Genomic DNA, 25,813 nt, shown 5'->3' with positions numbered 1-25,813 from the left:
TTTTTTTTCATAAAAAGGAGTAAAAATTAAATTTAGAAGCAGTTTTGTTCATACTTCATACTTTTCTTTTAGTAAGTGTTTTTTGTTACAGCTAGGCTTAACTAGACAAAAAAAACGCTGTCGGGCTCAGGGCTAAGCAATTTACATTTTAAATACAACAACACCTTAGCCCTTTTGTTTAGTTAAGATTAAGGGGCTTAGGTTTTGTTGTATTTAACATGCACATTGCTTAGCCCCGACTGCATTTTTTTTTTGTCCAGTTTAGCCCGATCGTAATAAAAACACACCTTATGTCTAAAACATAATAAGTAGGTACTACTACTACATATTACTCCATGTAAAGTAGGCGGGGGCTCGCGCCAAATTTCAATTTGAAAAAAAAATTATTTTGATAGTTAGTATCTACTTGTTTGAAAACTAAAATAGATTTTGGTTGCCGATACTGTGGGCTTTTAGGAGAGAAAAAAAAATCAAAGCAGATAGAAATAAGAAAATCAGGCAAAACTCGTATCATTTTTTCAGAACAAAGCTTTATTTGCTCTGAATTTATTTTTACTATTTTATTTTAGAAATTTAGAGAATATTTTGTTCGTATTTGATTCCAAATTAATGAACCTATGGAATTACAACACGGCAATGACTTGAAATGGTCTTTGATGTATTTTGTTTACTATATGTATGTACTAGTTATGTAGTATCCTATTTAAGAAAAATTAGTGAAAAAAAAATATTTTTTTTTTTAAATCCCAATTTTTGTTTTTGTAAATTTTCTTTAACCATAATACTAAGACTTTTCTTTGAATACTCTAAAAAATGGTTCTTTGGAAATTATATACCTACCGACTATTAATAAATATCTAAATAAAGTGATTATAAATTTTCAATAAATTTGGTGTATATATAGGCAGTTTTAAAATTAATATTAATAAAATAAAAAGATATGTTCATTGAAAAACAAAAAATTTTAACCGAATATAAAAAAAAACCTGTACCAGTTGGAAAGGTATTTGAACAGCACCCATTGCAAGTGGGCTTGAATGGTGTAAAATTTTGTATTCTAAAATCATTTTTGACACACACAGACAAATAATGGACCTACCAAAATTGTTTTTCGGTGGGTTAAAAAAATGTGTTAAAAATAACGTAGTCTTGGTTAAAAACTACGTAGTTCTCCTTGATAAAATCAACGTAGTCGCCTCGGTTAAATTAAATTGTTTAAAATTAATCAACTTGTTTATATTGATCAAGAAACTTGCCTAAAATTTGAGATATTAGTAAAATTTAACCGAGAAAGTAGGTAACATTTTGAATAACCGAGTCGACTAGTGTTATTTTAAACCGTTTCTAATTTTAAATAATTCATCGAGCTTCCAGCTACAGCCAATCAAATTGTTTTAGCCTTCATTCATGTGAACCAATTTTATTGCTTACTTTTAAAAATTGTTTATTAAAACTTAGAAAAAAATATAAATATAAACAGGGGCGTACAGTCCCTTGGGGCAAGCGGGGCGACGCCCCGGGGCCCCCGACCGACCTCAGGGCCCCCACTGGAGACAATGCAGAGAAAGAAACTGTTAGCATAAATTGAGTTACGAAGTAAATTGAAATGTATTTGAATCACTTCGGATACAAGGGAGACAAATTATGTCGTTCAGTGCAATGTATAATGCATTGGTAGCCACACAATATACATATGTACATATATTGATCTGATAAAAAATTATAATTTTATCTAAGGGCCCCAAAAAATATTACTTGAAAAATCTTTGCAAACATTAAGGGCCCCAAAAAAGCAAAAAACAACTTCAAGTCAGGGCCCTGCAGCTGCAGGGGCCCCAAATGCTTTTACTTCAGGAATTAAAAAAAAATTAAATAAAACAATTTTGTTTTAATTAAATTACATTTGTTGATGGATTACTAAATATGACTTTATAAGGCCCCAAAAAATATGACTTCGGGGATCCAAAAATATTATATGAAAAATAATTTTTCAGGAACCCTTTAGTTGAGAGGCAATCAAATATTAATTTGGGGGCCCCAAAATCTTTTAGATACTAAGGAGAACAAAAATATTCATCAAATTTTCTGATGACATCACAAATATTATTTGAGGATCCTCAAAAGCTATTACTTCAGTGGTTCAAAACAACCAAATGGAAAATTAAATATCAATTTAGGGGCCTCTAAGCACTTAATTTTGATTCCCCAAAAACAATTTCTCAGGGGCCCCAAAAGAAATAAACTATGTTTGATGATGGAAAATCAAATGTGAACACATTACTTCAGAACAGAGGCCCCAAGAACTATCAATTCTAAGCTTCAAAAATATTTATTTTAGGGGCCGCTAAATATTTAATTTTGGGGGCCCCTAGAACAAGTATTTACTACTTTTATGATAGAAATTTTAAGTAAGTATAGCAAAGTGCGTTACAAACATATTAATACATTAAAATAAACCTAAAAATAAATAAGCCATACAAAAAAAAATGTATGGCGTATACGTACTTTTTTTGTATTTAAGGGGCCCCCAAATATCAAAGGGGCCCCAAAATTAAGTCTTGTCCCGGGGCCCCCACAACTCAACGTACGCCACTGAATATAAACCAAAAAGTTGTTTATAAAGAAGAATGCCAAAAAAAACCTCCAACCGCTCAAAATGAAAAGGCATCAATCGTAAATAAGAAATATGAAATTTTTTTCAAATAAAACCTTCCCCGAAAGTTGCTACGATGATTCTTATTCTTCTTCCTTAGCTTTTACCAAAATGTCAAATATGCAATTAAAGTATTCGTTTTTAAGTGCATTGCCGGTCAGAAGACAACCATTAAACCGTTTTGAACTTAATTGTTTCGTTTTGTGGAAGAAAATTCAATATATATGGTATCGTTTTTTGAGTATCATCCTTATTTAAGAAAATTAGTGCACTTTATTTTGGAATCAGCTCACTAGGCGCTGCAAGAATTTTGAATCCTATACATCCGAATCAACAATATCAACAACAGATCCACATAATGGCTGTGTCCATCATGTATCTACATTAAGCATAAAAATAAGCAAACAGCGCAGAGGCATTTAAAAAATAATCTTAGGATGGCGCATCATCTTAGGATATTTTCGATGCTGAATCTCATGGAACTAAAACCGAGACAATCTGAGTTCAATAAAATAGTTTTGCATTAAAAAACACTTAATAATTTGAAATTGAGAATCGTGATAGCAATAACCATAGATGGTTTTATGAGAAAAAAATAATATTGGATATTCAAGATTTTTAGGTATTACATTAAGCATGTTACAGGCAGTTTTTATCTTACATCAAAATTGTTCACCAGATTTTGAACCAAGCCCCCCCCGAAACGAAATCCTGGCTACGTGCCTGACATGGTTCAAAAGTTAAAAAAAAAATCACCATAAAATATCAAAAGGTATGCTCTGAAAATATTTTATAAAATGTTATTTTTTAAGTAACGCATACACCACATCAGTGAACCAATTTTTTGCAAGTGCCAAAAGCATGAATATGAAAAATTGAAAACTTGATAAGGTGAGCTTTCAAAAAGTTAAAAAAAAGAAAGCAAAAAAATTGTACTTGCACATTTATATGGTTATTAGGGTGTACTTGTTGTACTCCGAAAAATCGATAACTATACACCTCTAGAATATACACACCAAATATGAGCTTTTTATATTAATGGGAAGGTCCTCCGCTTCGCAATTTTCTTTTTTAACATCAAGCTTCTACTAAAAAAAATCATTTTTTTTATTAATTGACTTTTTAGCAAATTTCTTTTCATATTCTTGTAGGAAATTGAACGTTCTACAAAAAAGGCCTTATACACTTTTTTCAATTATCTAACCGTTTAGTAGATATTTCGTTTTTTGTTCTTTATTTTGTAACAAATTGAAAAATTATAATAATCAAACGCGCATGACATATTCTTGTAGAAAACAGATTGCTCCACAAAAAAGGTCTTATTAACTTTTTTCATTTATCTAACCATTCTAAAGATATTCAAGGTCAAAGTTAAAAAAAATTATAAAAACAATTTTCACTTTTAAAAATGTTCCAATTCACTGAAACTTCGTTATTTTCAAATTAACAAGATGTGTTCTTGTAGGGGCTTAAACGTTCTACAAAAAATTCTTTGGCATCAAATTGATTGCTTTGACCGTTTAGAAGATATTCGTATCCAAACTAATGCCCACTGATTTCAATAGTTTTCTTATGACCCGTATGCATTGCGATTTGGATACGAATATCTTCTAAACGGTCAAAGCAATCAATTTGATGCCAAAGAATTTTTTGTAGAACGTTTAAGCCCCTACAAGAACACATCTTGTTAATTTGAAAATAATGAAGTTTCAGTGAATTGGAACATTTTTAAAAGTAAAAATTGTTTTTATAATTTTTTTTTAACTTTGACCTCGAATATCTTTAGAATGGTTGGATAAATGAAAAAAGTTAACAGGACCTTTTTTGTGTAGCAATCTGTTTTCTACAAGAATATGTCATGCGCGTTTGATTATTATAATTTTTCAATTTGTTACAAAATTAAGAACAAAAAACGAATTTTTAAAGATTTTATCGATTTTTGGACCTCAAATATCTACTAAACGGTTAGATAATTGAAAAAAGTGTATAAGGCCTTTTTTGTAGAGTGTTCAATTTCCTACAAGAATATGAAAAGAAATTTGCTAAAAAGTCAACAAATAAAAAAATGATTTTTTTTTTAGTAGAAGCTTGATGTAAAAATGGAAAATTGCGAAGCGGAGGACCTTCCCATTAATATAAAGAGCTCATATTTGGTGTGTATATTCCAAAGGTGTCTAGCAATCGATTTTTCGGAGTACAAAATCGAAAAAACGAATTTCGATTTTTTTTGACCCACCCTAATGGTTATGGATTTAGAGGGACGATTGATCAGAATATCTCGAAACTCAAGACTTTCAATGACAAAAGAGTTCCAACTTTGTACCAATGACAAAAATATAAAAATCAGTTGTACAACTTTAAGGGGGGAAATCCCTCTGGATGACAGCTTTTTCAATAATTTGTTTTTTTTTTGGAAAACCGAAAGCATTTATCGAATTTGGTAAAAAGTATTAGATATTATTGACATTAAGAAACATTGATACAATTTTTTTGAAGTAAAAAACAGCAAAATGGCGGCTCTACAGCTCTTTAAAGAAATTTTTTTCCAATAAAATATACTGATACGCATTGCATGAACCTAAATTCAGTAAAAAATAGTGTAAAATAAAAATTAGACACGAAAAAACACAATGTTTTCTCATTAACAAATTCTTAAAAAAAAATATTTATTGTACAAATTTTATTGGACTTTTAGGTTCATGCAATGGCGAGTAATTTGCATTTGAGTAATAGTTGTTGAGTTACGTTGCATGGCGCGAAAAAAAAAAGCGTTTCGAGAAAAATGGGTTTAAAGTTTTCGTTTTCGTGATAGGTTCGGAGCCCATGGGTTTCGGGACTATCTAGGGACTTTTGAGCCTTCATTTAAGGCTAAGACCACTGAAAACTGTTTCTTCGGTTGATAAATAAATTTATTAGGCAACAAAAAAATAGTGCAACAAAGAAAGTTCCAGAGGGATTTCCCCCCCTTAAAAGTCTTTATAAACCAGTAATATTTGCTAATTTTTCAAAGAGATAAGTGCTGTTTTTGCCAATTATTTTCTACATTATGTATATATATAGGTACCATTCCAAAACAGCTCACTAGGTATAACTAAATGTTTTTTTTTAAATGTTAATTCTATTTAACCCGATGTTGGGAATACCTGGACCAGTTTTATATATTGCAAATTCCTATCACAAAGTTTCCCTCTACAATAATTAACATTTTCAAAATAAATTCCATCCATATCGTTATAATTCAAATAACCTTTCTACACACCCAACCCAAAAAAAAAAAAAAAACTTCCAAACAATTTAAGCAAATCATCAATTTAAATTGCCCTCAAATCGAATTCTCTCTCGAAAAACAAAGGTTTCCCTTTCAACCGTCAAATATGATATTAACACAATCCATCCAACACTTCGTTTATATAGAGAAACCCCAATATATCCTCTATAACACACGTTGTTATCCAATCATTTCATTCGACCGAGAGGATCCACCAGGATACAAAAACCGAAATATCTACTTTTATCTAAAACTCGGCGCAAAATGAAACTCTCAAACTCACCTCACTCAATAACGCCCAATTTTCACTGTCACTATGCACATGTAGCCGAATCTCCTTTATCGTTCCAATCTTCGGATCAATACCACCCTCTGCCAATCCGAAAGCATCAAAACCACCCACAATCAAATATCCATCAGCCGTCGAATTGTACGTACTCCAAATTGGCGATGTCTCAGTTAACGAGTCCGGAAGAACCTCTACCGTTGTGTTGTAGAATCTATCCGATGGATGTTCGCTATTGCCACTCCGGAAAAGATACCTACATTCATACACAAACGAGAGTATAAAAAGGATGTTAGATGAATCCTGGTTACACAAAAAAAAAAAAAATACCCCCAAAACAAAAAAGATATACAAACCTCTTCAAACTAATTGGATGACTAAAAACGAACTGCACCAAGTCACCCGGTTGAGGCAGCAGTCCCCAGAAATACGACTCCCCCCGATACGCACGATTTAGATGGAAATTCTTGTAGGGCGCTATGTTCGTCTTGACCGATGCCGGTGGGTTGTGATGCGGGTAGAAACTGGGAATCTTGCCAAATTGTTTGTCCTTTAGTTTCTGCACTTTACCCTTGAGCGATGAAGTGGTGCCGATGTGTTGGAATAGCGAGGGCTTGTAGTGAAACCAGTACTTGGCCTTCTCCTGTTTACAATGTTTCTGATCCTTGTCCCAGTTGCAGACTTTTGTGTCGATTAAATGGTCCAGTAGCCAGTCAACAGGTTTGTCGTTGTAGAACATTTGAAAGAATGTTATTAGCCATGGAAGTTCGGCTGACTTGAACATTTTGCCTAAAAAACATACAACAACAAAAAAAAAGGACAAAAATGTGGGTGTTAGTTTTTTAGATGTTAGCACCTATAGTCTCTTCTCAACACTTACCAATAAAACCCAGCTGGCAAAAGTCCAGAACAATCCAGTTGTCCCTTACGGCCGTCTTGTCGATGGCGAACTTTTTCATGATTGTCACAAAGGCTCGCTTCGCCAGAATATCATCTTCCAGTTGGACATAGAAAGTGCCCTTCGGTTGGGCATAAGCCATAAGGAAGGCAAAGTCTAAATTCTGTTTAGATCTCCACTTGACTCGTTCCAACGGATCATTAAGCGTTATCCGGAGTTTATCAAAATTCGGATAGTAGGACACCGATGGTGCAACCACATCAATGAGACCATTTTCGATGTAGGAGCCAAAGCGTACCTCGATTTGCTTGGCTGTGAGGCTAATGTAGTCCATGTCTGTTTCTCCGATGAAGACCACAATGAGGGTTTCGTTTTGCTCCACTTCATCCATGTTGGTGATTAAGTTCTGGAGCGTACTCATTAAATAGGATTGCTTGTCACGCTTGACTGTAGGAACTCCGAGGACAATGCTAACGCCAGTTCGACTCTTGGACATGAGGAACGATGGTTTTAGCGACATTGGATCGTCGAGAAGATGCGGCAGGAAATGGAATGCCGTTGGCATTCGTAAGCTCGATGGGAATCTCGATGAGAGGGTGGAATTTTTTAATATTAATCTCGCTTCTGGACTTAGGTTCTCCAGTATGGAGGACGTATTGAATGGTATGTGCGAGGTGTTGTCATTGCTGGGACCACTGTTGGTACTGCTTGTGGGACTTTGAGATAGTCCGAGGTATTGCGAGAGTATCGCCACATCCTCTTGGCGTGTTCGGTACATTGATTCGAGATATTGCAGGCGCATTTGGTATTCTGCCAGTCGCTGGGAGAGTGTTTGTTCTGTTGATAAATCTGAAATAAAAAAAATTATCGTTTTTTGTTAGAAGTTTTTTTTGGTCAGGTACAGGAACAAGGTCGTTTCTTAAAAAATGGTTTTTGGGTTGGTAACATTATTCGAATGCATATAAGTAGCCCAGAATCAATTAAAAAACGAATTGAAATTCTTAAGCACATCTGACATTCTTCTTTGAGAAGGATTTAAGTTCACATTAAGTAGATAAAAGGCACATGTGGGCGTTTTGATTAATTAATTAATAAGGGATAAAGATTAAATAGAAAAATCATGAATTACATTCAAATCAGGACTTAATAATAAATTAACTAAGGAGTCTTAAACAGCTAAAATTTTTACAAAAATTCATATTTTCGCTTTAACCACATAACAATTCACTTAATCAAAGCAAATGTTTTTTAATTATTGATATCAAAAACATTTAAAAGAATGTTAATAGCCATGGACTTGAACATTTTGCCTGAAACACAAAAAAAAAAAATTGTTTTTAAAAAACTATTCCTTTTAGAGAATTTCGCACGTTTCCGAACCGTTACAGTAACTTGTGGCACTCTTTATATTTATAACTCTATTTTGTAAAAGGACAATCGTTTTTTTTTTAATAATTCGCTCTAAATTATAGAAACTATGAATGCTTTTATGCTTTGAATACATATTCAAAAGAGTTGAACAAAATCACTTGATGTCCCACCCGTGACCATAAAAAATATACCAATTTTTTTTTTTTTAATAATCAAAGGAGATGGCACATTTTTCTATGGAGCTTGGGCCCAGTGTGTTCACTAACGAAATTGGTATCAAATGAAAGTTGACGGTAAGCACATTACGTGGGTAAAATATTTTCAAATTCGTTAGTGGGGTTTTGGAGATATTTGAGTTTGAAGTTTCGGATTTCACAATCAAGATTTCAGCAAATTTTTCGAACAATTAATCGTAGAATGCGTAATAATGGGTGTACAGAAATAATATTGGTATCAAATAAAAGGTATTTCTCTTGTCTATAAATCTGTATCAAAAGTTTTTTTTCTTTGTTAAAAAAAATAATACATATTAGGTATTTACTTCTCAAAAGGTGATTTTTTTAAGCGAGGCATTTGGCACATCGAAATATCAAAATATTCAGTGGTGACATGCACTTTTTTTTTTGTAATTTTTCGATAGCTTAATGTGTTACCTTAAATTCTATATACAGGGTGTCCCAAAAGTAATGGTTCAAACGAAATATGCTGATAGGCCAACTTTAGGGCTCTCAGAATTTGGTAACTTGTTCATCCCAAATCTTTACGGTTTTCGATTTAATGCAGTTTTTGTGAAATTTCGATAAATCCCGACTTTGCAACAGTATTTTGCTTCCTCCGCTCATAATTGATTTTTGTTTTTTACAATTCTTTCACTAAAACATTGCCTGATAATAAGAAATAATTAATTAATCCAAATATTTTTCATTTCATTCGCCATTTTGCTGCAAAGTAATTAACAGTTCCATGTTTTATAAAAACTCAATTTGTTACTTTTATTTCAGAGCAACACCCTGAAAAAAATTTGTATGGTGTGACCCTGGTTTATTATTTTGAAAACTTGCCGTGTTAATGCAGATTTCAAAAATGTATAAAAGTTTCCAAAGATGAAATTATAACGAAAGATATTACAATTTGAATGCAAAAAAAACATAGGTTTTCAGAGAAAAATAACAAACAAAAATCGAGGCTTTTATTCAAAAAGAAATAAACAAACAACTGTCGGCAAAATTTGTTTATTTTTCTTTGTTATTTTTCTCTGAAAAACCCTGTTTGGTTGCTTTTAAATTGTAATATCTTTAGTTCTAACTTTAACTTTGGAAACTTTTATACATTTTTGAAATCTGCATTAACACGGCAAGTTTTCAAAATAATAAACCAGGGTCACACAATACAAATTTTTTTCAGGGTGTTGCTCTGAAATAAAAGTAACAAATTGAGTTTTTATAAAACATGGAACTGTTAATTACTTTGCAGCAAAATGGCGAATGAAATGAAAAATATTTGGATTAATTAATTATTTCTTATTATCAGGCAATGTTTTAGTGAAAGAATTGTAAAAAACAAAAATCAATTATGAGCGGAGGAAGCAAAATACTGTTGCAAAGTCGGGATTTATCGAAATTTCACAAAAACTGCATTAAATCGAAAACCGTAAAGATTTGGGATGAACAAGTTACCAAATTCTGAGAGCCCTAAAGTTGGCCTATCAGCATATTTCGTTTGAACCATTACTTTTGGGACACCCTGTATAAAATAGTTCTATAAAACATACAAAAACCTTATAATAAGCAAAATAAACAAAAACGCGCTGAAATATGCCTATTAAATAATAAGAATAGAAACTATAGTTCAGTCAATGGGGAAAAATCTGGAAAAAGCTATGACTTGAGCTAAGTTTGAATGCAGTATTGAAGAGGGGTTTATCCCAAGTACAAATCTCAGATTGCGTATTGTTTGGTCTTGTGGGGCGACCGCCATTTTGAAAAACGCATTTGTCTCAATATCTCGAGAACGACTGGTCGGACAGAAAACTAGAGAGGACTTTTTAGATTGGAAATTAGTTAATCTTTCTTTTTCTAGTACATCATTTTTCTCTAGGAGTTATAATTTCAGAGTTACACTACCGAAAATTGTGTGTCTTTTGATATTTTAAATATTTTAAACAACCCTTAGAGTTAAGTGCGGAATTACTGAGAATGAGATACTTTGCGGTTCTGTTACTCTGAAAGTATAACTCCTAGAGAAAAATGATGTACTAGAAAAAGAAAGATTAACTAATTTCCAATCTAAAAAGTCCTTTCTACGCATTCTACGATTAATTGATCGCAAAAATAGCTGAAATCTTGATTTTGAAATCCGAAACTTCAAACTCAAATATCTCCAAAACCCCACTAACGAATTTGAAAATATTTTACCCACGTAATGTGCTTACCGTCACCTTTCATTTGATACCCATTTCGTAAGTGAACACACTGGGCCGAAAAATGTGCCATCTCCTTTGCACATTTTTCTTTCCCCGGTTTAATAAATCAACTATTCGTATTATGAAAGGCTAAGTAAATTTGGTTATTATTGGGCCAAATCGTTGTCTTGAGTTAAATGTCGAAAAAAATTAAGAAAAGGAATAAATAAAATATTTTGAAAAATGCATAGATATGTACTTGTATATTCTACAAACCGTTATAACGGTAATTACTAACGTGTTAGTTCGACAAATAAAACAAAAAATATATATTTTTTCCTAAAAGAAATAATAATTGTAAAACGGAGTCACAGTCACCACAAAATTATTGGGCCAAAAGTCCAAAATCGGGTTTGTAGTTTTAGTTTAACCCTTTCGGACTCACCGTTACTCTCATGTAACATTTTTTTAAAAATTCGTAAAAAAATATTAAATTAAACAATTTTTTAGGTTTCCATGGCTTAATTGAAAGTTACTGGATTATTACAAAAAGTTAGTCAAATATCATACCTTTAATTTTTTTTTTATCGAAAAAGGGACTGAAATTCACATTTTTTTTTTTTTGCAAAAAAAAATTTTTTTATATATGGTCATAATTTTGAAAAAAAGATATAAATAAATTGTACGACTGGGGTCGCACGTTCTTGCTCTTATGGTAAAAGTTACTCTAATGTTAAAGTTTTTCATTGAACAAAATAAGGGAAAATTTAAAATTTGATATTTTCACGGAATTTCGTTAGTGGTGCAAAAAAAAAAATAAAATCTGTTTTTATAAATAATTAAATGTCGTTTTAAATGATCTTTTACAAAAAACTAAGTATATATAAGTATTTTATTTCTAGTATAAAAAGGAATTTTTAGAAAGAAATTTTCGAAAATCGTTAGAGCCGTTTTTTAAAAAAATAATTTTTTAGGTATATATAAAAATTTTCTAACATTTTCAAAAAAAAAGTTGATATGCAATTTTGAATAAATAATTAATTTACACATAAAAACAAAATTTCAAAATTTTTCAAAAACTCGTTTCCAAAAAATTGATTTTTCAAAAAAAAATTTTGAAATATTTTTTAAAAATCCAAAAATGTGTTTTTTGAAAAATTAAAAATTTTTTTTTAAATAATGATAGTTTCTGAATTAAAAATTTGGTCGAAATCTGTTTTGTCGTTTTTGAGAAATTCATAAATCCAAAAAGCCGTTCTATGGCAGGTACCGTTAATAATGGTACAAAAAATATTTTTTTTATTATCAAAAGAGGCTCTTATCTGTAACAGTAAGCAGAAAAATTTTAATCAAAATCGTTAGAGCCGTTTTTGAAATAAATCAACTTTTCTGTTTCCGTTATATGACAGGCACCGTTAGTTTTGGTCCTAAAAAAAAAAACTTCAATTTTTCCTCTAGGGAATCACCCAAAACTGTTAACTACCAAGTTTGAAGAAAATCGCTTCAGTAGCTTAGGCTGTAGCTCGAGGTTCTTACAGACAGACAGACAGACAGACAGAATTGCCGGACCCACTTTTTTGGCATTCTCCATCATCGTAATGTCATGTAAAATTGTTATCTCGAGTTCGATTTTTTTTACGAATCCTAAACTTGCTTTATAGTACCTATATCGCAAGTAAAAATGTTAATACAGAAAGTGTTTTGTTTTTTTGCTTAGAAGAAGTAGCATACATTATAGTTTCATAAAAAGTTATTTTCTCAGTTCTCCGACTTTTTTTGGTGGTCATAGGCAGTGCATATTACTTACATGTAACATGAGAATAACACATTAGTTTTGCTATTTATTATTTTGGAAAATAACTTTTTGCTATTCATATTTCTTAGTTGTGATATTTTTGACCCGATAATACCGAAAAAACATTTTTTAATATTGATTTTCATAGCTTGGGTTCGAAAGGGTTAACTTTTAATTTAACATTTTATTCTTCTTCTTCTTCCTTTTTTCTCGGCGCTGTTATGATCTCGATGTCGAGGGGATCATAACCTTCCCACGTTACTGCTTCACACTAGTGATCCGCCTGTGGGGTTCGCCGGGTTGACCTCAGAAATCGGCGGCAAGCCTCCCGGTTTTGTATTGTTCCGTTTCTGAGGCCAACTGAATGCTGGTGTTTTTGCATTTGCTTGTACCAGGAGTTTTTAGGCCTACCTTTCTTTTTATTTCGTTTTATTTCGTTTTATTTCGTTTAATTTAATTTAGCATTTTATTGAATAACTCTTTTATATGTATAATACCGTTTTTAGCCCTCTTTATATAGTTTAAACAAGGTTTTGCGAGCCAAATAATTGATTTTATTCGATTTTCCTTATTGTACAATGTGCAATATTCAGCGTATTTGTAAAAATAACGGTTAATTTCTGAATGTTAGCCACAATTAAACCACAATACTAATTTCACCGAAAAAATTGCATTATAGGTTAAATCTATTAGCTATCAGTATTATTATTGTAAATATTTGTGAGTGACTGTATATTCGTTGCACAATGTTCCTACCCGTGACGATGGAAAATTCTTAATATTTTAGAAAACGAGGATCTTTCCTAATTCTAAGATCTATTTTAGCCTATTAACTCAATCAAATTTTATCTGTTGTTAGTATTTTTTTAATATTTAAGTAGGGTTGCCGTAGATATACTTTTTCATATTTTTGAGAGACACTCACCATTTTTTGCTATAGAAGAGGGCATAAACAAAAAATACCAAGACTGGAAACTCGGCGGTCAACTGACGTTTGCCTACAAGCTGCGAGGTGTGGTGAATGTCGTGAACCTATCGTTGTGTTCGTGTCAAATGTGTGGTGAATGTCGTGAATCTATAAATGTGTGCGTGTTAACGTCATTTACCAACGTGGTGGCTTTCACATATATTCACAGACAGCAATGTACACAAAAGGGTTTTGGGGGGAAAGACGTACGAAATTTTCCAGTCTTGGTATTTTTTTGTTTATGGAAGAGGGTCTCATCTAAAATCTTTATTTTTAGCCTTTACGGATATCAAATAGCATACAATTTGGTTGAAAAACAGTTGTGTTCGTGTTTTTTAGCACTTGAGTAGTGTTGCCGTATACTTGTTTGTATTTTATAAATGACTCCCAGCACTTTTTACATAGAAGAAAATCTCATATAAATTCCCATGACTATTTTGGCATTTAACTCTATGAAATTTTATAGATTTTGCCTAAGAAAAATGTGTTTTTGGTGGTTTTTAGCATTTGAGTAGGGTTGCCGAGTATATTTTTGATTTTATGAGGTTGAAACACCACAATTTTTAGATAGAAGGAGATCTTACCTAAAATCTGAAGTATATTTTAACGTTTAACTCAAACTGATATGATACATTTTGCCAGAAAAATAAGTGTTTTTGGTGTTGTTTTTTATTTGAATAGGGTTACCTTATTAAAACCCAAAATTCCTATTTTATTAATTTGGTAAATGTAAAGGCTTTTGTTTGGACTTTTAAACATTTTCTTTTTTGACCAAATATGATATGAAAAATTTAGTCACAATTTTTAGTTTAAAATAGGATTGCCACATATATTGGTACTTTTTTAATTTTCAGAATTAACTTGTCTTTGCTTTGACACCAATTTTCACCTCGATTATTATGATTATGAGTATCTCACAGGTCGATTCTACTCTCTTCTTCTTATTGAAAATTAATTTATTTTTTGTATTTTGGGGCCTTAAGTCTTCTTCAGCATCTTCTCACCTCTCTGAAGATCTTATTTTCTCATGGCCACCCAGTATCATTGCCAAATATAATTATTTTTGATGTCCTTTCAAAACTCCCATGTGACATTAAATCACAAACTATTAATGACTCGTATAATCAAATTATTTTGTGCAATCTGTTTTGGTGAATAGAACTGTATATACCCTCCATTTCTCTAATAAAACGTTATATCTATACCTTTGACAACCGCACACACGCGATCATTATGTTCGATAATTATCGTTATCTTTCCGGTGCATTTAACCAAATTAGCATGTCAAGCTTTCAATCTGATTGAGTTTATTACTATTATATGCGAGAGAATGCTTATCCAAATATACTAATTAAGAGCTCCATGATAAAACAAAGCTTAGGTTTCGCTTCCTTTTGCGGCATCATCTGCCTTCATTTACAAATAATTACAATCCCTGTCTAGATAGCTATATTGGTTAGGTACAGTAATAATAAGTATCATAGTGCTAATCAAGACCTAAATCTAAATACAAGTTGCACTCTATACCTGTCTTCTCTTTGTGATTGGGGCTGGAGTGAAGGGACGGAAAAATAAAAATTAAAGCTTCATTTTAATTACATTGGTGTAGTACGAGGTCGTTAATTTTTTTTTTTTTTTTAATGGAGCTCTTCTATAGCGATGAGTCAACTCGATAAGTCGATACTCCATATCGGATTCAAGCCTTCCCCCATCTGTGTCAATATACAGAGACAACGGCAACCGTGAACGACAACGGCGCATCGACACCGCTGAGCTCGAGCTGACGATGACGATGAGAATTATTTCTCACGCTCAAGTGAATTTTATATTTACACGACCCAATTTCGACAGGAAAATTGAATCACTTCATTAGATTCTCTGATTCCGATTCCATAGAGAGTGCATTTAGATGTGTACTCTTAGTTAGGAAATAAAAAAATAAATAAAAAATTAAATGAGCAGTCGAAGTATAAAGGAAAACCAGAACCACCTTTGATGGAGAAAAAAAAGAAGCATTGATCTTGAGTGGGAAAATAATTTTACATATTCTAATTGAAAGAGGCGAGAGGAAGACGAAGAAGACCAGCCAGCATCAGCATGACGATAGATGCAGCTATAGTCTAGTCGTGTGCTATATTTCCATGGCAAATATTTATTCTTTTTTACCAAGATGTTTGCTTAAACATTTTGAATAAATTTTATATGATTTTTGATGGGAGGAGGAGGAAGCTGTAGCCTGTTAGACGAGGCTTTTCACTTGCACAGTTGAGGCACAAATAAACACTTCATTCAGGGGCGTACACTCCCTTGGGGCAAGCGGGGCGTTGCCCCGGGGCCCCCGACCGACCCCAGAGCCCCCACTGGAGACAATGCAGAGAAGAAAACTGTTAGCATAAATTGAGTTACGAAGTAACCAGGGAGACAAATTATGTCATTCAGTGCAATGTATAATGCATTGGTAGCCACACAATATATGTATATTGATTTTAAAAAAAGTTTACCCCAGGGGCCCCAAAAAAATAAACTGCTTATTTAAAAGAAAAATTATAATTTTATCATAGGGCCCCAAAAAAAAAATTATATTATATTTAAGGGGCCTCTAAGCACTTAATTTTGAGGCTCTAAAAATAATTTTTCAGAGGCCCCAAAATAAAAAAAAAATATGTGCGATGATGGAAAATAAAATATGTATTTATTACTTCAGAACAGAGGCCCCAAGAACTATCAATTCTTAGCTAAAAAAATTTTATTTTAGGGGTCTCTAAATATATAATTTTGGGGGCCCCTAGTACAAGTGCTTACTACTTTTATGAGAGACATTTTAAGTAAGTATAGCAAAGTACATTACGAACATATTAAAACATTAAAATAAACCTAAAAATAAATAAGCCATACAAAAAAAAAAACGTATGGCGTATACGTAATTTTTTTTTGTAACTAAGGGGCCCCCAAATATCAAAGGGGCCCCAAAATTTAGTCTTACCCCGGGGCCCCGGCGATTCAACGTACGCCACTGACTTCATTCATTCTAGATCGTATGGATGAGACGTTTGGATAATAATTTTTAATTTAGTCAATCAGGTGCCTATTAGAAATTTTATTTTGAGAGGAAAGTTTTTATTTTCTTCAAAATTATGGACGTTAAAAAAATATGAATGTTTAATGTTTCAGACGTTTTCGGAAGGATGTCCGAATTTTATAAATTCATAAACTGTCCTAGTTTAGAAAATATCTGAGATCTTGTTAATAAGACCTTCAATATACAAACAGTTTTTCGACCCCAAATATGTATTTGGCAGAATTTCCTATGAATGTATGTATTACATTGGATGAAAAAGAAAGGAACAGCATTAATACATAACTTTGGTTTTCTTGTAGCAATTTCAATCCTTTCCAAATTAATTATAGGAAGGTACGTACAAAATACGTTCAGGAACTGTATGAGTTTCAATAAAATAGATAAAAAGACAAACTTCTTATAGAGTAAAGTCGGGTATTGTGGTATACATTAGGGTGGGTCAAAAAAAAATCGAAATTCGTTTTTTCGATTTTGTACTCCGAAAAATCGATTGCTAGACACCTCTAGAATATACACATTAAATATGAGTTCTTTGTATTAATGAGAAGGTCCTCCGCTTCGCAATTTTCCATTTTTACATCAAGCTTCTACGAAAAAAAAAAATCATTTTTTTATCAATTGACTTTTTAGCAAATTTTTTTACATATTCTTGTGGAAAATGAAACGCTCTACAAAAAAGGCGTTATACACTTTTTTCAATTATCTAACCGTTTAGTAGATATTTGAAGTCCAAAAATCGAGAAAATCTTTAAAAATTCGTTTTTTGTTCTTAATTTTGTAACAAATTGAAAAATTATAATAATCAAACGCGCATGACATATTCTTGTAGGAAACAGATTGTTCCACAAAAAAGGTCTTATTAACATTTTCCATTAATCTCACCATTCTAAAGATATTCGAGGTCAAAGTTAAAAAACATTATAAAAACAATTTTAACTTTTAAAAATTTTCCAATTCACTGAAGCTTCATTATTTTCAAATTAACAAGATGCATTCTTGTAGGGGCTTAAACGTTCTATAAAAAATTCCTTGGCATCAAATTGATTGCTTTAAGCGTTTAGAAGATATTCGTATCCAAACCAATGCCCACTGATTTCAAAAGTTTTCGTATGCATTGCGATTTCTAATTGATGAACCATTAAAAAGTCAAAAACTCAAAAGTTAAAAACTCAAAAACACAATAAATCATATGGGAAATAGAAAAATGTTAATATTAAGGGCTGAAACTTTTACAGTATTTTTTTTTTCGTCATTTCCAACAATATTTTCGGTATTACTTTGAACAAAAAAAATAATTTTTTTTTTGAATCAGTTTAGTATACATGTTTCTTTTTGGAATATATTTTTAAAATTATTGAGTCAAACTAATCGCAAATTTGCGAAGATGTGCAGTGGTATATTTGTTTCGAGTTTTGAATGTTTTGCAGTGTTTTTTCGTTTCTGAAAAAAAGTTTTGTATTAAAATGAGCGTTGACCTCGAAAATGCCACATTTGGAAAGTGGAGGGTAATGTGGTAGGTACACTCTTTTCCAATACAATATTATAATATTTTATGAGTGTCATATTTACTTAAATGTTTACAATGCGCAAAAAGATTTCAAATAATTTATTCAAAACAATAATTTTTCATGAAAAAAAGCAAAAAAAAAAAATCATTTTTTTCTTCTAACATCATTAATCCATTTTTTTTATGACAACATATAATAAATTTCATATCATCTGAAAGCTTATTATTTCACCTTTTGTATGACGCTTCAATCATATTTCTACGATGTCTACAAAAAAAGTAAGAATTTTTTAAAGCCAACCATGTCTGGTGGCTGGTCATCGGCAACAGGTGTTTTGAGGTATTTTTCAAGTTTTTCAATTTAAAATTTTGTAACTTGTATAGCACGTACCGTTATTTGTGAAATATCAAATGAAAGGTAATATTATCAGCATGCGTATTAAAGTTAAATCAAATTTTAATGTTCTCTAGATCAAAAATTATAACGTGTTTAGAAAAAAAAAAACATCTTTTCACCGTTATCTCAGGATTTTGAATATGAAATTAATTGAAATTTTAAACAATAATAGTTTCTTTTGTTACCTACCCATAGCATAAATTTCATTTATCTATCTATTAAAACGGTTTTTCGTTTCATCTTGTTTCAAATCTCTACGATACCTAATAAAGAAGTTTTCACTTCAAAAAATTTAAAATTGCTTATGTTTTGTTAAATTTAAGATAAATTATTAATTTCATTATTGGTAGTATATTATAAGGGAATTTACTATAACACATTAGAGTATGGTAAGTATACAACATTAGGGGAAACAGTGATATTGTACAAAAATTAAAAATACAAAATATATTAAAAGTTAGATTTGTACCAAACTCATATCGAAACCACGTAAATCAATAGCAAACTGTTTTACTTAAACAAATCATTTTTGTAAATATTTGTTTTTAAACGTTTGAGAATGCATTTTGTAAAGCTTTCAAAAAAAGTCCACGTAACCGTTTACCAAGATTTAGCAATTTTTTTAAAAGGTATGGAATATTTTCGTGTTTTTGAGTTCGCATTTTTCGTTAAACAAAAGTAGTCACCTATTGCTTCAAAGGACGTCCTTCTTTAGTTTCTTAAAAAACAAAGTGTATCTACCACATTACCAGAATTTAATCTACTTATACAAATTATTTATTTTTTTTTTTAACAATTAACGTTTTCGGGAATAACAATTCCCATTTTCAGATTGTATAGCAAAAATTAAAAATTATTTAAATAATTTTGTCATTTAAATCTAAACATTCATTTTTTACTTGCGATATAGGTACTATATATCAAGTTATGCATTCGTACAAAAAAAAAAAGTTGAGATAACATTTTTCCATGACATTACGATGATAGACAATGCGAAAAAAGTGGGTCCCGGAAGTCCGTCTGTCCGTCAGTCTGTCAGTCTGTCAGTCTGTCAGTCTGTCAGTCTGTCAGTCTGTCAGTCTGTCAGTCTGTCAGTCTGTCAGTCTGTCAGTCTGTCAGTCTGTCAGTCTGTCAGTCTGTCAGTCTGTCAGTCTGTCAGTCTGTCAGTCTGTCAGTCTGTCAGTCTGTCAGTCTGTCAGTCTGTCAGTCTGTCAGTCTGTCAGTCTGTCAGTCTGTCAGTCTGTCAGTCTGTCAGTCTGTCAGTCTGTCAGTCTGTCAGTCTGTCAGTCTGTCAGTCTGTCAGTCTGTCAGTCTGTCAGTCTGTCAGTCTGTCAGTCTGTCAGTCTGTCAGTCTGTCAGTCTGTCAGTCTGTCAGTCTGTCAGTCTGTCAGTCTGTCAGTCTGTCAGTCTGTCAGTCTGTCAGTCTGTCAGTCTGTCAGTCTGTCAGTCTGTCAGTCTGTCAGTCTGTCAGTCTGTCAGTCTGTCAGTCTGTCAGTCTGTCAGTCTGTCAGTCTGTCAGTCTGTCAGTCTGTCAGTCTGTCAGTCTGTCAGTCTGTCAGTCTGTCAGTCTGTCAGTCTGTCAGTCTGTCAGTCTGTCAGTCTGTCAGTCTGTCAGTCTGTCAGTCTGTCAGTCTGTCAGTCTGTCAGTCTGTCAGTCTGTCAGTCTGTCAGTCTGTCAGTCTGTCAGTCTGTCAGTCTGTCAGTCTGTCAGTCTGTCAGTCTGTCAGTCTGTCAGTCTGTCAGTCTGTCAGTCTGTCAGTCTGTCAGTCTGTCAGTCTGTCAGTCTGTCAGTCTGTCAGTCTGTCAGTCTGTCAGTCTGTCAGTCTGTCAGTCTGTCAGTCTGTCAGTCTGTCAGTCTGTCAGTCTGTCAGTCTGTCAGTCTGTCAGTCTGTCAGTCTGTCAGTCTGTCAGTCTGTCAGTCTGTCAGTCTGTCAGTCTGTCAGTCTGTCAGTCTGTCAGTCTGTCAGTCTGTCAGTCTGTCAGTCTGTCAGTCTGTCAGTCTGTCAGTCTGTCAGTCTGTCAGTCTGTCAGTCTGTCAGTCTGTCAGTCTGTCAGTCTGTCAGTCTGTCAGTCTGTCAGTCTGTTAGTCTGTCAGTCTGTCAGTCTGTCAGTCTGTCAGTCTGTCAGTCTGTCAGTCTGTCAGTCTGTCAGTCTGTCAGTCTGTCTGTCTGTCTGTATAAGGAACTATAGCCTAAACGGATGGACCGATTGACTTCAAACTTGCTATGTAGCAGTTTTTGGAGACTCTCCAGAGGGGTTTTTGGAATTAATTTTTTTGGACCAAAAATAACGGTACCTGTCATACAAAAATTTCGGAAAAGTTTAATTTCACGAAAACGGCTCCAACGATTTTGTTAAAAAAATTCAAATGTTAGTTTTTAAACAAGATCTATCTTTTGAAGAAAAAATTTTCTGCAAAACTACTTATTGTATTTCAACGAAATTTTTTATACAAAAGCATTTATACAATTTTAATATAAGCCAAAAATAAAATTTTGAAAAAAATAATTTTTGGATTTTTAAAAAAATTTTGAAATTTTTTTTTTGAAAAATCAAATTTTCGAAAACGGGACATTGAATTTTTTTGAAATTTTGTTTTTAGGTGTTGATTAGTTATTTCTACAAAATGGCATACCAGTTTTATTTTTAAACTTTTTTTTTCAAAAAATTATTTATAAAAAATTAGTTTTTTAAAAAACGGCTCTTACGATTTTGAAAATTTTTTTTCTAAAAATGCACCTTAATATATCAAATAAAATTGCATACTTGTTTTGTGGGGCGATTTGATTTCAGATATTGTTTTATTTTTTTGAAAAATTAATTTTTGTTTTGTTTTTTTTTTTTTTTATATACCTACATTTCCCAAGTTTCTATATAAAAAGTCTTAAATATTTAAGCAACTTGAACTCTAAGAGCAAGTTCGTGCGACCCAGTCGTGCATTTTATTTTTTAGGTTTTAAAATTCTAAAAAATCTACCTCTAATTTAGTGGAGTAACTAAAGCTCAAAAATTGGCAATATTAGGGAACCCGGCCCAACAGCTTAGATTTTGATGATCTTTTTTTTCAAACGTCGGTAATTAAAAATACTTTAAAGTCTATAGATTAAAAATTGCCGGTGTTGTCGTTTTGATTTTTTAAATTTAATTGTAGATTTTTGTGAACAAAAACAAATTTTTTTCAAAAATTTTTCTTAAATTTCCTAAATTATTTGATGAGAAAAGATTGTCTAGGAAATTCAAGGAAAAAAAATGTATGGGACTGAGGGACAATCTTCCATAGTTCAAGCGATAGATGCAATTTTCTTATTAATTGACTTCAAACACAAAAAAAAAAAATTTGAACACAACGGCAACACCTACAATATTCAAATATACATTTTTTAAAAGCTAGAAGCTTAGTAATATATGTAAAATTAAAATTAAGTTAATTGAATGAACGGCTTTTGAAAGAATGGTAATTGAACTCAGATTTAAGAAAAAAAAAAAAAAAATTATTGAAAAAATTTTAACATGTTTTTTAAACTTGGTCGTAATATAAAATGCATTTATTTTCAAATTTTTTTGGCCGCATTTATTATGATTTCAAATTATAAAAGGAAATGTCAATATGTATTACGGTTTATGAAAAAAATTAAAAAGTATTTCATTTTGGAAGAACTTTTTTTAATAAAAGTTTTGAAAAAAAATGTAACTTATTTTTTTTTTAAAGTTCAACATCTAAATATAAAATTATTTTGTATTCATTTAATAACCTTTACTGTTGAAAGTTAAATAGCAAAAATTTAAAGTTCCTATTTACCACAGTCTTTGAGAAAATTAATTATTTCAATGCAAAAATTCAGTTTTAATAAAAAAAAAAACCATTGAAATTGAAGTAATTTTTCATTTTTTTTTTCAAAAGTGTGATATATTTTACCTTTTTTGCTTCGAAATTCAACTGATAATATTTATGTCCAAAAATTTTTTTTAAATAAATTCATATTTTTTTTATTGGTTTTGTTAAAAAAAAATTTAATTTTTAAAACAATAATAAAATAATTACTTACGTTTGAAAAAAAAATCGTCAAAATCAGAGCTGTTCGGCCGGGTTCCCTAATAATTTGCTTTAGTTACTCTACTAATTCCCATTTTCAGATTGTACAGCAATAAAAATTATTTAAATAATTTTGTCATTTAAATCTAAACATACATTTTTTTTTTAAGTTTTAAAATTCTAATATATTCTATAATATGACAAAAATGTTTTCTTTATAGAAATTTTAGAACACAGAATTTTGAAATGGAGTGCAAATTCCAGAATTCTAAAGCCGTTATACGTTATTTGATTTTGTTTAAAACTTGCGCTAAGTTGTTTTTCGTCCCAAAGATACCATTACTCATAACTTGCTCTATACAAGCAAAGCACATTTTGTTGTAACTTTCGCATTTTTACAATAATCTATAGGTAAATTCGATAAAAAAAGATTTTAGAAACCTATTCAAACCTTGAAATCCTTTTCAGTCTAAGAATGCAATTAAATATCACTTAACTGTTTCTTTTTTATCGTGATGACCTTTTCATTTTAACAACAAACAAAATAAAAACATCAATAAACAATAATAAATATGAAATGAGTCATGAGTGAATGTGAATGTTAAATGCCAAAAGCTAATTTTTTCATCACCATCAACAAATATAAGCAAAGTACCAATTTATAAAATTTTTCAAAAACAACATTTGACCATAGAGTGCAAAACAAATTGAAAAAAAAAAAAAAAAAATACAAAACGTATGCGACTTTTTAAATGTGAAAAGCCCTTCAGCAGCACAGCTGTCAGCAAAGCACAAGAAGTTCATTCATAAATAAAGGATCGAGAAGAAAATAAATTGCCTGCCTTAGGACTTAAGGAGGACATTAATATGCAAATATGACTTGACTATGTGGCTAACATGCATAGAGAGTAGGTGCATACAGTGATGTGCAAAAAAAAAAAAATGGTTAAATTCTTTTTTAGAAAACCTACTTCTACCAGCAAAAAAGGTCGAAAGTTCCGAACTTATTCGAACGAATTAGGTTTTGAAATTATGGAACCATTAGATTATTCGGTTTTGTGTTGAAAGAACCTCTCAATTATGATTTTTGAAATATTAGCCAATTTACTTTTCACAGCACTGCAAGAGAAAAGAATAGAAATTTATGTCTTTAAAGTTCTTGTTAACCGCAATGTGCCTAAGCTAAGACACTTTCCCACATTAATAAACTACAAGTGAAATATTTCTTTGCGCTAATTTCCGCTTTAAGTTCCACTTTAATGACTGCCATATACTCAAGCAAAGGATATAGTGTAATGATTGATTAAGATATTAGAAATATGTTTGTGAAGTAGCCAAAGCTTGGGTGTTGGGTTTACTGTGTGGTTTATACTCTGAAAGCAAAGGTACACTTTCCTATACAAATCCTTTAAATTGAATAGCTTTTGTGTCCTTTGCCATTTATATTCTCTCTTTTATATGTGCGGTTGCAATCTTATTTACATTTCTTACATTTGTCAAAGTAGAGGTTGGGATTGCCTGTCTGATGATATGGAATGGTATATCGTTTATATTGTGTGTGTAGGTATACCTAGAATTTTATGGGACATCACTGGATAAAAAAGGATTCGTTTGAAATTTGAAGAGAGAAATATTGTTTGAGGATGAGAAAGGGCCAGGCACGGCACAGAGGCAAAAGACAAAACAAGCAGACAGATTTGCATGTTGATAGAAGTGTCATCAGTTAAGGAATCAGATCAAAAGGAAGAGATGCAATAAATCCCAAAAGTGTCCTTCAGTTCTTCAAATGAGCTGTTTGTTGTTTTTTTTTTTGTTTCTAAGAGAAAGAAGGGAGTGATGGAACGACTGTAAAGGCTAAACAATTGATTTAAATTTCTTTTATATGACATAAAGGGGGATAAAGGCGGAATGCTATTGCAGCTTTTCATTTGTGTATACGTGCCATGAGGATAATTAAAAGAGTTTCTTTTATTTATTTTAGATGCATGTATTGGACATGTTGATTGCTGTTTTATAGTCCATAACATAAAAAAAATTTAAGCTATTGAATAAAATAAATTTTTTGAGAAACGAGATAATTTTCTTTTAATTACCGATTTTTAAAGTTATTTCAAAAATTGCCAAGTAAACAATCAAAATTTTATTGATATGAATTTGAACCTAAACTTTAGAACTTGGTACACTATTATATCTCAGTACTTTTTGTGCCAGCATAATTTCAACATAGGAGAACTTGGCTCTTTTTATAACAGTAATGTTTTTGTTGTGATTTCACTACTTTTTGCAAGGTATGGCTGTAGAATTGAAAATCTCTATATTTGATGAAAATTCAGTGAAAATGGGCGGTTGCCGCCCCCTGGCTAAAATTCTCAATTTTTTAATTTTTTTCCTTTGTATAAACTACCATCTCTACCATTCTACCAAATTTCAAGATTCTACGATAATCAGAAGTGCTCTATAATATTTGATGAAAATTCAGCGGAAATGGGCGGATGCCACGCTCCCTGAATTGAAAATCTCAAATTTTCGATTTTTCCCTTTGTATACACCACAAGTCCAATCAATCAACGTGTAAAATTTCAAGTTTCTACAATAGCGGGAAGTTCTCCATAATTTTGATGATCTGTCAGTGAGTCAGTTATGGTTTTTTTTCGATTTTTGAAGCCCTATATCTCAGAAACTACTCATCGTAAGAGGCTGAAACTTTGTGAGGAGTTTGAGGAGCTCAACAAATGCAGGGAGTTTGAAATTTCTAGCATTTTTGGTGTGGAAGTTAGAGGGGGGTCGAAAATGGTATGAGTTGTTTCCTGTAAATAAGGGTGAAGTGCCAAAGTTGCTAGAGAACTTGGCTGGGCACTACTGTGCCCCTTGATATTACTTAAACAGTTCGAGAATTTTTATGAGTAAAATTAGATCGAACTTTTTTAGATTTATCTTTCTCGAAGTTAATAAACCTGAAAACTTACAAATATGCTTTTCTAAATCTACATTTAAATCCAAGTTTTGTGAAAGATTTAGCCAATTTAAATAAAATGAATGAACTAAAAACTTTATATATACAAATTTGATAAATGTATACAAAAAAAACTTAAAATTCGATCTTCAAATGTAAAAAACAATTCTTTAAATGAAATTGAGCTTCAAAAAAAGTATGCAGT

The 25,813-nt window shown here is 31.6% G+C and overlaps 1 protein-coding gene across 1 annotated transcript in view; it reads right to left on the bottom strand.

Annotated features, from left to right (window-relative positions):
• LOC129921278 (alpha-1,3-mannosyl-glycoprotein 4-beta-N-acetylglucosaminyltransferase B) overlaps window positions 1-25,813 on the bottom strand; it is a 142,378-nt gene that overhangs the window by 4,458 nt on the left and 112,107 nt on the right. Inside the window, exons 4-6 of the mRNA XM_056003062.1 lie at window positions 7,088-7,954; window positions 6,564-6,996; window positions 6,205-6,463 (exon numbers count right to left, since the gene is read on the bottom strand). Of these exons, the coding sequence (XP_055859037.1) occupies window positions 6,205-6,463; window positions 6,564-6,996; window positions 7,088-7,954 (1,559 nt within the window). The remainder of the gene's footprint in view (window positions 1-6,204; window positions 6,464-6,563; window positions 6,997-7,087; window positions 7,955-25,813) is intronic.

This window comes from Episyrphus balteatus, chromosome 1 (genome assembly GCF_945859705.1).
Source record: "Episyrphus balteatus chromosome 1, idEpiBalt1.1, whole genome shotgun sequence".
In the NCBI taxonomy this organism is placed as follows: domain Eukaryota; kingdom Metazoa; phylum Arthropoda; class Insecta; order Diptera; family Syrphidae; genus Episyrphus; species Episyrphus balteatus.
Note: the sequence above shows the minus strand (reverse complement) of the source record. Positions and strands in the feature narration are given on the sequence as shown.